The sequence below is a fragment of the Macrobrachium rosenbergii genome, chromosome 13 (assembly GCF_040412425.1).
Source record: "Macrobrachium rosenbergii isolate ZJJX-2024 chromosome 13, ASM4041242v1, whole genome shotgun sequence".
NCBI classification, from domain to species: domain Eukaryota; kingdom Metazoa; phylum Arthropoda; class Malacostraca; order Decapoda; family Palaemonidae; genus Macrobrachium; species Macrobrachium rosenbergii.
In genome coordinates, this window is record NC_089753.1 from 38,964,904 (window position 1) to 38,983,912 (window position 19,009).

Genomic DNA, 19,009 nt, shown 5'->3' on the forward strand with positions numbered 1-19,009 from the left:
GAGGAGGAGGAGGAGGAGGAGGAGGAGGAGGAGGAGGAGGAGGAGGAGGGGTTATGTAATTCTACTCTAAATCGAAACACAAATAATGTACAGAATAACGCAATCAAATTTTTACATTTAACACCTTTACTAAAATACCAACGATGACGATAATAATAATAATAATAATAATAATAATAATAATAATAATAATAATAATAATAATTCCTATTGCTTTTAGACTCCTGTCCCTTCGACGGGACACCCGTAGAGAATCACTGTCACATCACCTTACTGTCCATTAATTGCAAGAGTTGATAATAAAAGCGAGCTTTCAGCACCCAATGCACGGCTGTCTGGATCAATTAAACGATTGCAACGGCACGGGAAAAGTGAGAGTGAATGTCTTTGCGTGCGCGCATGTCGGCGTGCTTGCGCGCGTCTGCCTGTCTATCTGTCTGTGTGCAGGGTGTCGTATTCCTGAATGATTCCTGTTTTTTTTTTTTTTTTTCTGTTGGTTTTTGTGGACGGAGGAGACTTAAGGAGAGAGAATTATTGGCATATTTACGTGGCTGATATTATTAGCGTTGCTTTTTTATAAGAATATTTTATTCTTTTAGCTTTTTTATGGATGGAAGAAAGTAAATGTGAGAGAATTATTTTTATTATTTTGTTTGTGTGGTCGATATTATCAGCGTTGCTTTTTTATGCGAATAAATATTTTATTTTTTACCTGTTTTTTTTGCGGATGGAAAAACGTAAATGTGAGAGAATTATTATTTTGTTTACACAGTTGATATAATTAATGCTGCTATTTTTATCCGAATAAATATTTTAAATTCTGCATTTCATTAGTAAAAGACTGTTTTCCTCAACTGAATATTTAACGGTAGTGTTCACTGAAAAAAAGTTTTGCACAACAAATCTGTTAAATTCTGAGCTACCTGTTAAGAAAATTGCTTTCTTTAACTAAATATTTGATGCTGATATTCAGCGGAAAATGCTTTATATAACTAATCCATCAACTAATAAATATTTTAAATCCTGTATTCATTAGTAAAAGATTTTCTTCAACTAAATATTTGACGCTGATGTTCAGTAAAAAACATTTTTATATAACAAATCTATGAAAGAATAAATATTTTAAACTCTGAACTAGTTTTTAAAAGATTTTTCTTTAACTAAACAAATGACTTTAGTATTCAATGTCAAATGTTTTATATAACAAATCTATGAACGAATAATTATCATAAATACTTTACTATTTTTAAAAGAATGTTTTCTTTCACTAAGTATTTGACGTTAGTGTTCAATAACAAATGTTTTATGTGACCAATATATCAAAGATAATTATTATAAATTCTGTACTATTTCTAAAAAAATGTTTTCTTTAACGAAATATTTGACAGTAGCGTTCACTGAAAAAAACGTTTTATATCGGAAATTTATCAACGAATAAATATTTTAAATTCTGCAGTAGTTTTTGAAAGAATGTTTTCTTTAACAAAATATTTGATGGTATTGTTCAACGCAAAATGTTTTATATAAATAATCTGTCACTGAATAAATATTTTAAATTCTGCATTCATTAGTAACAGGCTGTTTCTTTAACTATATATTTGACGTTAGTGTTCACTGGAAAATGTTTTATATAAATAATCTGTCAGTGAATAAATATTTTAATTCTGTATTCATTACTAAAAGGATGTTTCTTTAACTAAATATTTGACATTAGTGTTCACTGGAAAATGTTTTATATAAATAAACCGTCAAACAGTAAATATTTAAAATTTTGCATTCATTAGTAAAAGGTTGTTTCTTTAACTAAATATCTGACGGTATTGTTCATTGGAAAATGTTTTATATAAATAATGTCAAATGATAAATATTTTAAATTCTGCATTCATTAGTAAAACGTTGCTTCTTTAACTAAATATTTGAACGTTAGTGTTCACTGGAAAATGTTTTATATAAATAAACTGTCAAATAATAAATATTTTAAATTCTGCATTCATTAGTAAAAGGTTGTTTCTTCAACTAAATATCTGACGGTATTGTTCACTGGAAAATGTTTTATATAAATAATCTGTCAAATAACAATCCAGACACCTCGATGGGTTTCGTAATGCTTTGAACACACGAGCGTACAAACAAAGGCATCAGGATTCAATAACCATTCGCCTTACCGTATAATTCCCGTTGTTGTCACAACCAATTACTATGAATAAATCAATTAGCTGGGTGTCTCTCTCTCTCTCTCTCTCTCTCTCTCTCTCTCTCTCTCTCTCTCTCTCTCACATTTCACTGTTGTTGTCACAATCATTTACTGTCGATTAACCAATAACAGTCTGTCTTATCTAAAATTTTCGTCATTTGACTGAGATTTTTAGTCCCTTTTTTTTCATCGTCACTATTACTAATCTGCGTATTTATTTCATCTATTCAGTTCACCTATGTATCTATTTCGTGTATCTATTTTACCCATGTATTTATTTAAAGAATCTATTTCATCTATCCATTTCACCAAAGTATCTATTTCAAAGAACTATTGCACCTACGTAACTATTTCAATAATCTATTTCACCTGTGTATCTATTTCACCTATGTGTCTACTTCAAGTATCTATTTTCCCTATGTATGTACTTAACCAATATACCTATTTCATCTCTCCATTTCGCTTATGTATCTGTTTCACCTTTATCTACTTAATCTATCCATTTCATCTATGAATCTATTTCACCTATCCATTTTACCCATGTATCTATTTCACGTATGTACCTATTTCATCTGTCTATTTCACCTGTGTATCTATTTCACCTGTGTACCTATTTCATCTATCCATTTCACCTATGTAACTGTTTCATGTATCTATTTCGCCCATGTACCTATTTCACCTATCCATTTCTACTTTATCTATGTCACCTATGAATCTATTCCGTCTACCCATTTTACCTACTTATCTATTTCACCTATCCATTTTACCTATTTATCTATTTCACCTATGTACCTATTTCATCTATCCATTCCTACTTAATCTATCTATTTCACCTATGAATCTATTCCGTCTACCCATTTTACCTACTTATCTATTTCACCTATCCATTGTACCTATTTATCTATTTCACCTATGTATCTATTTCACCTACAGTATGTATCTAGTCCATCTGACATTTCACTTCCCATCTTTATCCAGCGGACGTCGAGTTCACAGCTGCAACTGGCGCCATCTATTGAGCAACAGGCGGCGGCCATGCTGTCCATCCTACAACGCTACTCCTGGCCCAAGTTCGCAGTGGTGACGTCACTCATTGCGGGACACAACGACTTCATACAGGCTCTGCGGGATCTGATTTTGGAACTCCCGGCGAAGGGCAATTCGGGGCAAGAGTGAGTATGCCAATTTTTTTAGTATTCTGTGAAAGAAAACTATTGTGCCGGCTTTGTCTGTCCGTCCGAACTTTTTTCTGTTAGCATTTTTTCTGTCCGCCCTCAGGTCTTAAAAACTACCGAGGCTAAAGGGCTGCAAATTGGTATGTTGATCATCCAACTTCCAATCATCAAACATACCAAATTACAACCCTCTAGCCTCAGTAGTTTTTATTTTATTTAAAGTTAAAGTTAGCCATAATCATGCTTCTAACAACGAATAGGCTACCACCGGGCCGTGGTTAAAGTTTCATGGGCCGCGACTCATACAACATTATACCGAGACCACCGAAAGATAGATCTATTTTCGGTGGCCTTGATTATACGCGGTACAAAAAGTTAAGTGTACCTTAGTTTATCCAGACCACTGAGCTGATTAACAGCTCTCCTAGGGCTGGCTAGAAGGATTAGACTTATTTTCTTGGCTAAGAACCAATTGGTTACCTAGCAACGGGACCTACAGCTTATAGTGGAATCCTAACCACATTATACCGAGAAATGAATTTCTATCACCAGAAATAAATTCTTCTAATTCTTCATTGGCCGGCCGGAGACTCGAACGCGGGCCCAGAAAAATCGATTGCGCATTTTTTACCTTTTTTTTTTTCTATAGTCCTAAGGAATGGATTATGGGACTTCGGCTAAAGGAAAAGTGATGTGACCTATGACGAGGTCATTCAGCGCTGAAAGGGAAATTGAGAGTAGCAAGATTTTTAAAGGATTAACAAGAGAAAAACCTCGCAGTTGTATATTGTATAATGACCAACTAGTCCGAGGGCTTCATTATCATGTCCAGGCAACCTACTGGTTATCAGCGTCCAGTTTCTTAATGGTATGTTACTAAGGTACGATAATGAAAGCTTAAAACTTGATCGCTGTGCATTTGATATAAAACTTAGAGATGGTTGCAGAGTAAGAATGATTTATGAAGTAAATGGAGAAATACAATTACTGTTAAAACAACCTTTCAAAAATCAAAAGAAACGGGGTAAAATGCAAAGAAAACAAGGCATTAAATCTGAAGGGAAGGAGAGACACGGCGAAAAAGGAAATGAGCAATAATGGAGAGGAAAGAATGAGTTCGCCCAGGAGAGGAAAAAAACCTTAACAAGCAGATTATAGGTAAAGGAATAATCCAAATTAGGAATTATTAGTTGCTCATAGAAATCAAGCGCTTAAAAAAAAGGCAGAGAGAAATGTGAAGGAAAAGAAACAGGAAATATTTAAGAAAGGGAAACAAGATGGAAATGGATGCAGTTAATGCGTTACAAATGAGAGAGAGAGAGAGAGAGAGAGAGAGAGAGAGAGAGAGAGAGAGAGAGAGAGAGAGAGAGAGAGAGAGAATGGCTGCAGTTAAAGTGTTACAAGAGAGAGAGAGAGAGAGAGAGAGAGAGAGAGAGAGAGAGAGAGAGAGAGAGAGAGAGAGAGAATGGCTGCAGTTAAAGCGTTACAACAAGAGAGAGAGAGAGAGAGAGAGAGAGAGAGAGAGAGAGAGAGAGAGAAAATGGATGCAGTTAAAGCGTTACAAATGAGAGAGAGAGAGAGAGAGAGAGAGAGAGAGAGAGAGAGAGAGAGAGAGAGAGAGAGAGAGAGAGAGAGAGAGAATGGCTGCAGTTAAAGCGTTACAGAGAGAGAGAGAGAGAGAGAGAGAGAGAGAGAGAGAGAGAGAGAGAGAGAGAGAGAAGCTGAAGATACCAAACCAATGATAACAAATTCAAGATCAAAGGAATTATAAGAGAAGACAAAAATTAATAAAAAAAAAAAGGGGGGGTGGTGGTGGTGGGGGTTTACAGGAAATAAGATGATACTGAAACCAAGAAAAAAAAAGACAGATATGAAAGGAAAGAGAAACTCGAAAAAAAATGAAGGGTTGGAAAGGTTTGGACGGAACTAACAAAGAGGATGAAATCGGAAAAGACAAACGGAAATGAAAGGAAGTGAAACACATGAGAGGAAAAAGATCATTCGTAATGAATAAAATGGGACGAAGATTAGCTGAAAGGAAATTATGATTATTATAGAAAAATCAAAGAGAGAGAGAGAGAGAGAGAGAGAGAGAGAGAGAGAGAGAGAGAGAGAGAGAGATCTTGCACACGCAGTAGTTAGAAAAAATAGCTTCCTCTTATTAAAGGGGATTAATCATGATTTCATCGTCATCAGTTATAAAAACATTTACGACAGTAAAAATATTAAATATTACTGATAATAATAATTAGATCATACTATTTTTTTTGTCTTAACCTTTCGGTTCTCAGCAAGTCTTTCTTGAATGAAATTATTATTATTATTATTATTATTATTATTATTATTGAAAGCCAAGCAGCAACCCTTTTTGGAAAAGCAAAATGCTGCGAAGGCAAGGCTTGAAATAGGACAAGCACACCAGTACAGGGAAAATCAAGTAAAGAATAAATCCATATAATATAAAGTTAAAGTTAAAGTCCTCCTGGGCCTCTGTGAGGCTCATAGGGCCGGCGCTGATCTCCGGTTTCTTTGGCCGACAGCCAGTGGGGGACAGGTCCCGATGCCTAAGACATGTGGCCAGTGTTGCTAGGCCTGCTGTTTAACCCCCCAGCCCGAGGGCTGGTACCTATTCTCATACTCATCAATAACACGGAAAAAAATTATGTTCATAACAAAGTGAAATGAATAAGATGAACAACAAATAAACTAAAAGGCGTGATTTATATTTAAGGTCTCAACAACAAAAGACATCTGCACAAAGTCTGAACTACTGAACCTCACAAAAGTTTGATATCCACGGCTATTATAGTTAACTGCACTGTTAGTACTCCGTTTTAGAAGGTATAATATAGAATGATCCAAAAACCAAGGTGATCAGAACTGTGACGAACTTTGTAACTGATGCAAAATGAAGTACTTGAACGACAGCGTCAGAGATTAATGCCAATACCAGAATCAGGTCTCCAGAAGAAGTCTTCAAAGACATTCTTCAAATATATTTTTTAAGATAATTTTTAAAAAAATTATTGGGAAAGGCATTAAAGGCTTCAGAAGCCTAACTTTATTATAATGCTAAAGTAATACCGTGGGTTGGCTGTCCAATATGCTGGACCTACTAACAATCATTCGTTGTTTTAAGGTCTAATTCATCCCTCCATAATTTTCACCTCGCACTTATATTGCCTGAATCTCTGTTGATACACCCAGGAACACGTTGATACAACCAGTTGATACTCAAGAGAAGGGATCGGTGCAAAGAGGGAAAATCACCTACCTAAGCCACAAGCCTGTTTTCAAGGCCAAACCACATATTTAAAAAAAAAAAGGCCAAACCACATATTTTACAAAAAAAGGAACACCAGAGATTGCACTCCTGAAGTCACTATTCCCGTTTCTTCAAATAAGCCGCCACATAACTTTCTCTATCCGGTCTGACAACCGCAGTTTACTAACCACTTAGTGCATAACAACTGGACCACAATGGATTTTTCAAAAAACAAGCCCAGAGCCAGGTCCTCCCCTAACCAAGAGAATCTCTGGGGAATAGTGTCTGCCATTTCCTGGTGTTCATTCGTCCTAGTACTGACCATACCCAACAATACTTAACTTCTCTCACAGGCTGAAGATATAATCAGCTATAAATCTATTTAATTCAGAAGGGTTGACTCCAAAAAGTGCAAGCTTTCCATCTTAACTGAGACCCACCAGTCACTTAACTTCCGGTTATATGACTCTGCTTAGGTCACAAAAGTCCAGTGGGTTTGAGGAGACATGCTTAGTTATGTTTCACCTGATTAGGAAACACTGCATATGACAGGCACTTAATAATGGAAATAAAAAAAAGGTAGAGTACAGGATTTAGGCCGAAGGCCAAGCGCTGGGACCTACGAGGTCATTCAGCGCTGTAAGGGAAATTGACAGTAAAAAGGACTGAAAGGTGTCACAGGGGGAAAACCTCGCAGTTGCACCATGAAACAATTGTTAGGAAAGGGTGGAAAGTAAGATGGGAGAAAAGGAATACGAACGGAGGTACAGTACAGCGAATGAAAGGGGTTGCATCTAGGGGCCGAAGGGACGCCGCAAAGAACCTTAAGTAAAGCCTACAGTGCACCGCATGAGGTGCACTGACGGCATTAGCCCCCTACGGGGAATAAATAAAAAAATACTACGAATAGATAAAACAAAATTAGTTACGGAAATTAAAGAACTTAGAGAAACTGATTAATCGTCAAAATCAAGGGAAGTTTTGGGAAGATTACAAACTTAACGAAAATACAAATTTAACCCCGGCCGCAGCAGCATTTCCGGTTCATTTGAATACGACCCCGAAACATTTTCGGGCCCCGCTTCCCCAAATGGCGTCTTGCTCGCGAGGGGAATGGGAGCGTACATCTAGCAAAATCCCAAACGCATTAGGTAATGGTTTTTAATCATCCTGGAAACGTTCCGAGACATGCGTTCTGAGAAGCGTTTTTCAGCCACCATTTTAATGGGAATCGGATGCTCGTATTTGGTGGGAGATTTAGTGTCGGTGTTTAATGCGTGTATGTCTGTCTGTGTCTGTGTGTTTTTTTTTTTATTGGGGAAGGTATTATAGGCTCCAAAAAGCATAAATATTCCAAAGCCCAGCTTTAGTTAAAGTAATTCTTAGCTTATAAATCTGTTCATAAATTCTTGGCCAGATAAAATATTTATGTAAGTACTGTTGAAGTTGAATTTGGAAGTGAAATTTTCAAAATTTATTGGAAAGGGTATTATAGTCTTCAAAAACCAAATATTCCAAAGCCTAGCTTTAGTTAAAGTAATTCTGAGCCTATAAATCTCTTCATAAATTCTTGGCCAGATAAAATATTTATGCAAGTACTGTTGAAGTTGAATTTGGAAGTGAAATTTTCAAAATTTATTGGCAACGGTATTATAGGCTTCAAATGGCAAAATATTTCAAAGCCTAACTTTATTGTAACGCTATAATATTTTTATAAGTTGTTAAATAGGTTTAGCAAATTATATTATTTGCATTTTGAACACATAAAATATTTATATAAGTATTATCGAAGTTGACTTTAAAAGTTAAATTTTTAAAATTTAACGGAAAGGCATTACAGGCTTAAAAAATCAAAATATTTCGATGCCTAACTTTATAATATCGCTAAAGTAATACTAAGCCTATAATGTATTCACAATTTGTTGGCTAGGTTTAACAAAGAAATTTTAATTTTTGTGTTTTTAACTGATAAAATATTTATATAGGCATTACCGAAATAGACTTTGGAAGTTAAATTTTAAAAAAACTTTTGGAAAAGGCATTATAGGCTCCAAATGACAAATATTTCGAAGCCTAACTTTATCTTATCGCCAAAGTCATACTGAGCCTATAATATATTCAAAATTTGTTGGCCAGGTTTAGCAAAATGTTAATTTTTGTGTTTTTAACTTATAAAATATTTACGTAAGTAGGATTGAAGTTGAATTTGGAAAGGCATTACAGGCTTAAAAAGGCAAAATATTTCAATCCCAAACTTTATTATAACGCTGAAGTAACACTGAGCTTACAATATATTTATAAGTTGTTGCTACGTTTATAAAAACAATATTATTTGGTTTTTAGCAGATAAAGTATTTATATAAGTATTATCGAAACAGAATTTGGAAGGTAAATTTTTAAAATTTATTGGGAGAGGCATTACAGGCTTTAAAAGGCAAAGATTTTCAGAGAATAACTTGAGTTTAACGTTAAAGCAATACTAATCCTTTATCATATTTATTAGCTCCTGGCTATGTACAGCAAAATAGTTAGGTGAGTTCCTCACAGATAAACTATTTACATATGTTTTAGCCTGCTCAAGTTGAACTTGGATGTTAAATTTTTATAAATACAATAGAAGTTAAGTCCCATCATATTTAAACTTCCAAAATGAAATATTTTGGAACCTTTTAAAAATATTTTAGCAAAAATTTTAAATTTTTAAAAATATAATAGAAGTTAAGTTCTATCATTTAAACTTCCGAAATAAAATATATTGGAACTTTTTAAAAATATTTTAGAAAATATTAATTTTTTAAAAATATAATGGAAGCTAAGTTCCATCATATATAAACTTCCAAAATAAAATATATTGGAATTTAAAAACAATATTTTAGCAAAAATGTTAAAATGCTAATAATTACAAGTTTTCAGTCATGAAATTGCGTCGTCTTATTAACAAAGATAAATCTTCCGTACGGTTATATCTTCAACGATTTTCGTAGTGCTGATATCTACTGGTATCCAGCATTCCAAATACACATCCATTTCCATATAAGCAATAAATATTCTGTTCTACTCACTATAAATATCTTTCATAGGGAGATCTAAGAAATCATGAAAATAAAATATAATGAGCTACACATAATTACGCATCAAGACACCAATTAAAGAAAAAAACAAATCAAGGGGAGTGAAGATAAAAAAAAAGATAAATGAAAGATAATGAATTTCTCGGCAACGAATATTCTATTCTACTCACTATAAATACCTTTCATAGAGAGATATAACAAACCATGAATATAAAATATAATGAGCTAAATATAATTACGAATCAAGCCACCATAAACAAATAGAAAATCAAGGAGAGGAGGAAAAAAGATAGAAAAAAAATATATTCAAGATAATGAATTTCTCGGCAATGAGTGTTCTATTCTACTCACTATAAATACCTTCCATAGAGATATCTAACAAACCATGAGAATAAAATATAATGAGTTTGGTATTATTACGCATCAAGACACCATTTAAAAAAAAAAACTGAAAATCAGGGAGTGAAAAAAAATAAAAAAAAAAAAAGATAAATTAGAGATGATGAATTTCTCTGCAATGAATATTCTATTCTACTCACTATGAATACGTTTCATAGGGAGATCTAACAAATCATGAAAATAAAATATAATGAGCTAAATATACTGTACTTACGCATCAAGCCATCATTAAAAAAAAAAACAGAAAATCAAGGAGAGGGGAAAAAAGATAAAATAAAGATAAATTAAAGATAATGAATTTCTCTGCAATGAATATTCTATTCTGCTCACTATAAATACCTTTCATAGAGAGATCTAACAAGCCCTGAATATAAAATATAATGAGCTAAATATAATTACGCATCAAGCCACCATTAAAAAAACAGAAAATCAAGGAGAGGGAAAAAAGATAAAATGAAGATAAATTAAAGATAATGAATTTCTCGACAATAAATATTCTATTCTACTCACTATAAATACCTTTCATAGAGAGACCTAACAAATCTTGAAAATAAAATATATTGAGCTAAATGTAATTACGCATCGAGCCACTATTCAAAGAAACAGAAAATCAAGGAGAGTGAAAAAGATAAAAAAAAGATAAATTATAGATGATGAATTTCTCGGCAATGACTATTCTATTCTACTCACTAACAAATCACGAATATAAAATATAATGAGCTAAATATAACTACGCATCAAGCCACCATTTAAAGAAAAAAAAGACATGAAATCAAGGAGGGGGGAACAAAAAAGATAAATTAACGATTCTGTATATCATAATGAATTTCTCGGCGAGATGAGCATATAAAATATCGGAAAATTTTCAAGATTTACGGATGGTGGGGAGGAGGTAATCGGAATTGGAACGGCGAAGGGGTGGGGGGACAGGAGTATCATAAACAGAGGGGGGAGGAGGAGGAGGAGGAGGAGGTCAGGAAGAAGGAGAAGATATAAAGAATAAACAGAAAAGGCAAAGCGTCGGCAAATAAAGAGGCAGGAGCTGGAAGAGGATTATAATGGCTGCAAAGGGGGCGGTGCGGAAAAAGTATAAATTGGTCCTTTCACTTCTGGAAGTAAAATTCGTTGTCGCTGATTAAAGACTGTAATCTCATTACGCCTAATTAGGCAACTTTGATCCTGTACGCTTGGCGAAATGTGTCGGTAATAATGTAAGCTGAACGCGAACTGATCACCTTCTATTCTAGAGACAAAGTAATAACACCATCAGTAAATTTATGGACTGGAATATAAAATTTTGGCCAAAGACCAAGCGCTGGGACCTATGAGGTCATTCAGCGCTGAAAGGGAAACTGGCAGTAAGAAGGCCTGAAAGGCGTAACGGGAGGAAAACCTAGCAGTTGCACTATAAAACAATTGTTAGAGAGGGTGGAAAGTCAGATGGAAGAAAAAGAATATGAACGGACGTACAGTAAAAGGAATAAAAGAGGTTGCAGCTAGGGGCCGAAGGGACGCTGCAAAGGCCCTTAAGAAATGTCTACAGTGCTCCACGTGAGGTTCACTGACGGCACTACCCCCCCTACAGGGAGTAAATTTATGTGGGTTCGTCAAAACCCGTCAATAATAATGCACCATTGATGTGGGGTACATCACAATCTAAGAGAAACGGAAAGCGTAAAATGCAAATTTGATGAGCATTCGTCACATCAAAGTCTTGGAAAAACAAAATGTGCCAATAAAATTGTAATACTGACGTGAATTGATGTGAATTTGGGATATTACACTTCAAGAAAACATAAGAAAAACAGAAAGCGTAAAAAGCAAACCTGGTGATCATCAGTCACATCAAAGTCTTGGAAAAACAAAATGTGCCAATAAAATTGTAGTACTGATGTGAACTGGGGATATTACTCTTACAAGGAAATAAATGCCATGTATATAAAAGAATGTTTGTATGGCTTCTTTGCCTTCTGTCGAAGGCACTGGTTTAAAAGATATACATACATACATATATATATATATATGTATATATATACATATATATATATATATATATATATATATATATATATATATATATATATATATATATATATATATATATATATATATATATATATATATATATATATATATATAAATAAATCAGACTTAGTTTCATAAACTGACTAACCGCAGAGCAGCATGAGCCAATGAAGAATCTATTCTGCGACAAATATTATGTGTCTGCGCATGCGTGCGTTTGTGTGTGCAAAAGTGACACCTGAAGATGTGAAATGAAACATGAATAACCCTAACTAAGCGCAATAACAAACAAGTAAAAAATGCGCCGGTTTCTTCGGCGCAATCGAGTTTTATGTGCAGCCGCTTCAGTGTATAATCAAGGCCACCGAAAGTATATCTATCTTTCGGTGGTCTTGCTATAATGCTGTATGAGCCGCGGCCCATGAAACTTTAACCACTGTCGCCTATCCTATATCGTTGCCAGAAGCACGATCATAGCTAACTTCAACCTTAAATAAAATAAAACCTACGGAAGCTAGAGGGCTGCAATTGGGTACGTTTGATGACTGGAGGGTGGATGATCAACATACCAATTTGCAGCCCTCTAGCCTCAGTAGTTTTTAAGATCTGAGGGCGGACAGAAAAAGTGTGGACAGAATAAAATGCGGACGGACAGACAAAGCCATCTAAATAGTTTTCTTTACAGAAAACTAAAAAACAATAATAAAAATAATTCTGCAGGTACTCACGTCCTAAAACACAAAGGTACCACGTCCCCTCCTCCCCCCACCCCCAACCCCTCTACCGACACGCAAGCGGGCAAGCACCCCAAAAGCACCCTTTTAGAATCAATTCTCCATCTTTCTATCTCTCCAAGCATCAACTTCCATCATCCCACGCGCTTTCCGTCAAAGCGACAGTTTTCCATTACAGGACAGATAACGAGACAATCATTATAGATATGATAAAAGCCAAGGGAGGAGAGGGAAGATGTGTTTAAAGAAAAGGCTAAAAATAGCAAAGGCAGATTGACGGATAATTAGAGAGAGAGAGAGAGAGAGAGAGAGAGAGAGAGAGAGAGAGAGAGAGAGAGAGAGAGATGGGAAATCGCAGAATGAAGGGAAAATGACAAGTGAAGGAAGCAGAGACAAGGACTGAGAGATAGGTGGATGGATAAAAAGTTAAAGAGTATATATATATATATATATATATATATATATATATATATATATATATATATATGTGTGTGTGTGTGTGTGTTTGTGTATGGGTGTATATAAATATATGTAGGTATGCATATGTATATTCAAATATACACTATACGTGTATGTATATATATATATATATATATATATATATATATATATATATATATATATATATATATATATATATATATATATATATATACATACATACATATGTGTGTGTGTGTTTGTGTGTAACTGCATACAGAGAGAGAGAGAGAGAGAGAGAGAGAGAGAGAGAGAGAGAGAGAGAGAGAGAGAGAGAGAGAGGAAAATAGGGACCGGATTTCCTCCTAATCTTCCCTAAAGAGAAATTTAAATTCAAACTCATCATTATTCGTTTGTCGGTACATAAAGCGCCGGGCAACAAAGGGCTTATTAATATTCAGTATTTTTATTCTAAAAGCAGACACCGCTCTAAATACAGTTCCACCGTTGCGCCTCTGGCAACACGTTATCAAATGACTGAGTGATATAAACTCAGTCACCTTGTAAAAAGACAAAGTGCAATGTCTTTGCTCAGTTACGCTTTGCTCAGTCACGCTTTGCTCAGTCACACTTTGAAAAGATACAGTGAGATACCATAACTCGGTCTCGCTTTGAAAAGACAAAAGTGGCACCCTGTATCACAACTGTCGTGTTCAACATGATAAACTGTTCCATGTGGCGTCATAATTCGGTCATGTTTTGAAAAGACAAAGTTCCCTATGCAGTACAACTGTAATGTTTAGAATGACAAAACTCCCTATGCAGTATACCTGTCATGTTTAGAATGACAAAGCTCCCTATGCAGTATGACAACTATCGTGTTTAAAATGACAAAGTGAGCTATGCCGTGTCATACTCATGCACGTTTTAAATCGGCCATAGAGTCGCGCTTAACAAGATATAGCGTCACATCATAATTCATGTTTTATTATAATTCCTCTCTTTGTAAATGTGCGGGAATAGAGAGAGAGAGAGAGAGAGAGCTATCTTTATACACCTCATGGCCTATTACTCCAAAAATTATAATTGCATGTCCAATGTAAATCAGGATGCATCTCTTATGAAAGGAGTGAGTCTTGGTTCAGAATTTTACGGCACTTAAAAAATTATAATTGTATGTCCTATGTAAATCAGAATGCATATGTAATGAAAGGCTTTGTCTGTCCGTCCGCACTTTTTTCTGTCCGCCCTCAAATCCTAAAAACTACTGAGGCTACAGGGCTGCAAATTGGTATGTTGATCATCCACCCTCCAACCAACAAGCGTACCAAAAAAACTGCAGTCCTGTAGCCTCAATAGTTTTTATTTTTTTAAGGTTAAAGTGATATGTAATCTTGCTTCTGGGAACATATAGGATATGCCACCACCGGGCCGTGGTTAAAGTTTCATGGCAATTAAAAAATTATATTTGTATGTCCAGTGTGAATCAAGATGCATATCTCAAGAAAGGAGTCTCTTCGTTCTTAATTGTATGGCACTTTTATAAAAAAAAAAAAAAAGCATCATCACAATTCTATTTTACGACGGCTGCTTCTAAGAACCGTATAAAATAATGATTGAGTAAACAAAGAGTTTAAAGGCAGGGATACTGAATTCAGATATCAAAAACAAGTAAAAAATGCGCCGAAGTTTCTTCAGCGCAATAGAGTTTTCTGTACAGTGTATAATGCTGTATGAACCGTGGCCCATGAAACTTTCAGCCACAGGCCGGTGGTGACCAGTTTTGTTGGCACCTATAGCGGTGCCAGACGTACGATCACGACTAACTTTAACCTTAAATAAAATAAAATCTACTGAGGCTAGAGGGCTGCAATTTGGTATGTTTGATGATTGGAGGGTGGATGATCAACATACCAATTTGCAGCCCTCTAGCCTCAGTAGTTTTTAAGATCTGAGGGCGGACAGAAAATGTACGGACAGAATAAAGTGCTGACGGACAGACAAAGCCGGCACAATAGTTTTCTTTTACAGAAAACTAAAAAGGAATTTAAAAATGAATCTGAAAGAAAAGTGCTAAAAAATCAACAAGACATAAAACATCTCCAATACCCAAGGAGCTTAAAATCCAAGAATACAAGAAAAATAAACCAGGAGGAAACTAAAACCGAAAACGCCTCAAAAAACCAAGATCCTCTATAAGTTGCAACCCAAGACGGGTGTTTATAGAACGCTTGCCCTTAGGGAGTTTGTTTCTGCGGCGTATTAAAGGGACGCCGAGATCTATATATAGTTTTATGAAAGGAAATGTCACGTTTCTCGACACAGCCCTTTGGGCATATGGGGAAGGGAAGAGAGGAGGAATTGAAAGACCAAGGTTGGTGAACTGCTCTCTTGAGAGAGAGAGAGAGAGAGAGAGAGAGAGAGAGAGAGAGAGAGAGAGAGAGAGAGAGAGAAGGGGAGGACTTGAGGTTCTAGCCTTTTTAAGATATGTGATAAAAAAAATTGAAAGATCCAATAAAGAAAGCTCCTCGTGAAGAGAGAGAGAGAGAGGGAGAGAGAGGGGGGTGGGGGGTTGGCTTTGAGGTTCTGGCCTTTTCAAGATATGTAATGAAAACAGAAATTGAAAGATCCAATGAAGGAAGCTGTTCATGGAGAGAGAGAGAGAGAGAGAGGGGGGGGGGGGGGAAGGACTTGAGGTTCAAGCCTTTTCAAGATATGTAATGAAACCAGAAATTGAAAGATCCAATAAATAAGGCTGCTCATGAGAGAGAGAGAGAGAGAGAGAGAGAAGAGAGAGAGAGAGAGAGAGAGAGAGAGAGAGAGAGAGAGAGAGAGAGAGAGATTAAGGAGCACCCTAATGAGTTGTTGAATGATTCTCAAGTCTATTGTGATTAATTTGTTTATTTTCTCATCAATCAACAGAAAAAAAACAGTGCTATAGGAATGTCAGCTACTTTTAGTTTTCTGTAAAAGAAAACTATTGAGATGACTTCGTCTGTCCGTCCGCCCTCAGATCTTGAAAAACTACTGAGGCTAAAGGGCTGCAAATTGGTGCGTTGATCATCCACCGTCCAATCATCAAACATACCAAATTGCAGCCCTCTAGCCTCAGTAGTTTTTATTTTATTTGAGGTTATAGTTAACCATGATCGTGCGTCTGGCACCGCTATAGGTGTCAATAACACAGGCCACCACCTGGCCGTGGCTGAAAGTTTCATGGGCCGAGGCTTTGAGTTTCATGGGCCGCGGCCGAGAGTTTCATACAGCATTATACGCTGCGCAGAAAACTTGATTGCGCCGAAGAAAATTCGCTGCATTTTTCATTTGTTTATAGTAAGAAATGTTTCTCATTCGCTCTTCACGAAGAGTTGCATTTTCCTTTTAACAATCATATAAATCTGTCTGGTCATCTTTTCCATTTTATTTAAAAAAAAAAAATATAAAAACAAACAAGAAACACAAACAATATCCGTAGGGGACAGGCTGCAACAAACCCTCTTCCTAGAAATCTCTCGAATGGCCGGTAATGCTATTATGAAAACCAGTTTGCTGCTCCGAGTTTAAGTCAAAAGTTTCGCTGCTTTTTTTTATCATTTTTAGGACTTCCTCCCTTCGAAGTTTGGACATTTCTGAAATACAACTGAAGCAAACTTTTTATGTTAACTATCCGTACACACATGCACACACAAGATATATATTGTTTACATATTATATATATATGTATAGTATATATCCTTTATACATATATATATATATACGCATATATATGTATATATATATAAATATGTATATGTATATGTATATATATATATATATATATATATATATATATATATATATATATATATATATATATATATATATATATATATATATATATACACTCGCACTGAACATACATATACTGTAGGATCTTCGAGGAGAAAGTAAGACAAATGACAGAAGAGTTTTCTGTACGCGTATATCAAGGCCACCGAAAATATATCTATCTTTCCGTGGTCTCGATATAATGCTGTATAATCCGGGGCCCACGAAACTTCAAAACGAGCCGGTGGTGGCCTGTCCTATATCGTTGCCAGACGCACGATTATGGCTAAATTTAAACCTAAATAAAATAAAAACTACTACGGCTGGAGGGCTGCAATCTGGTATGTTTGATGATTGGAGGGTGGATGATCTACATACCAATTTGCAGCCCTCTAGCCTCAGTAGTTTTTAAGATCTGAGGCCGGACAGAAAAACTGCGGACAGAAAAAGTGCGGACGGACAGGACAAGCCATCTTAATAGTTTTCTTTTACAGAAAACTAAAAATGGAGAGTAGATGCTGAAAGACAAGCAAGGGATAAATTGGGATGAACTGTCCAGCAGCATCTTTTATTCTGAGACCCATTTGCCTGTTAACCTTTCTCTGTCCATTGACTTCACTGTAAAACAACTTATTATTCAAATTCAAATTATATTTCACCTTTTACACTCTATTTTCACCATTTGATTTCTTGTCCTCTCTTGCTTTCTTCCTGACTGCTTTATTCATCCTCCTCAAATCCTGCATATCATCTCTTCTGTCATGCAACCGTAACGCGAGTAATTGCCATTTCTCCTTCAAGAGATCTTTTTAATTCCTCATCCCACCACTCACCCATTTTATCAACTTTCACTAGCCTCCTATTCGACAAACATATATATATATATATATATATATATATATATATATATATATATATATATATATATATATATATATATATATATATATAATATATATATATATATATATATATATATATATATATACTCATATATATTTTATATTTTATATATATTTATATATATATATAAATATATATATATATATATATATATATATATATATATATATATATATATATATATATATATATGTACATACAGTATATATTGTTACTTACATTTACTCTCATCATACTCCACTTGCAAGCAATTTAAACTTTTCCACTTGTTTCTGCAGTTTCTCTTCACTATTCCTAGTTATTACAGTATATATCTATATATATATATATATATATATATATATATATATATATATATATATATATATATATATATATATATATATATATATCTACCTATCTATTAACCTATCTATCTATCTATTAATATATATTATATATACATACGACTTTTGCATTTTTCTCCTTTTACCTTTACTATTCATCAAATGAATCTAATCAATTCCTTGGTAACGATCAACTTGCTTTCCTGTTTTCCCAGAGGAAATGAATCTCCTAGACGAGAAACAATTTCTAGGTAATGACCACTGGACTTCATTGGCAATACCATCTCTATCTCCCTCTCTCTCTAACACAAACATGTTTTGAACAGGTTTACCATAACAAACACGGTCCGCGTGGGCGACGTGGAAACAGATCTCATGGAGCTGGTAAATTCGGAGGCCAGAATATTGTTCCTGTACTCGACGCGTTCGGAAGCGGCCGCCATCTTGGCAAAGGCAGCGGTGCTGGGGCTGACAGGTAAGTTTTACCGATTAAATTTCATAAGGTAATTTGATTTGTTTTTTTTTATTATTTTTACTTGGTGGTTGAAGGAGCGAGAATCTGTGCAGGCATGCGGTTTTCTATTTTTAGTTGTCAAGGGGGATGAGGAAAATTAATATCTTTTTTTGGGGGGGTTGGAGTCCCAGTGTCTCAATCAGATATCCATGACTGTTCAGAGATGGGATTTCGAT

The 19,009-nt window shown here is 35.0% G+C and overlaps 1 protein-coding gene and 1 long non-coding RNA gene across 4 annotated transcripts in view; one reads left to right on the forward strand and one right to left on the reverse strand.

Annotated features, from left to right (window-relative positions):
• The window catches only part of LOC136845216 (uncharacterized), a 549,715-nt gene that overhangs the window by 428,541 nt on the left and 102,165 nt on the right, over window positions 1–19,009 (reverse strand). The gene's annotated exons all lie outside the window — the stretch shown is intronic.
• Window positions 1–19,009, forward strand: part of LOC136845214 (glutamate receptor ionotropic, NMDA 2B-like) — a 510,777-nt gene that overhangs the window by 381,168 nt on the left and 110,600 nt on the right. For both annotated transcript variants that reach the window (XM_067115285.1, XM_067115286.1), the window contains exons 4-5: window positions 3,173–3,366; window positions 18,646–18,794. In XM_067115285.1, the coding sequence (XP_066971386.1) occupies window positions 3,173–3,366; window positions 18,646–18,794 (343 nt within the window). The remainder of the gene's footprint in view (window positions 1–3,172; window positions 3,367–18,645; window positions 18,795–19,009) is intronic.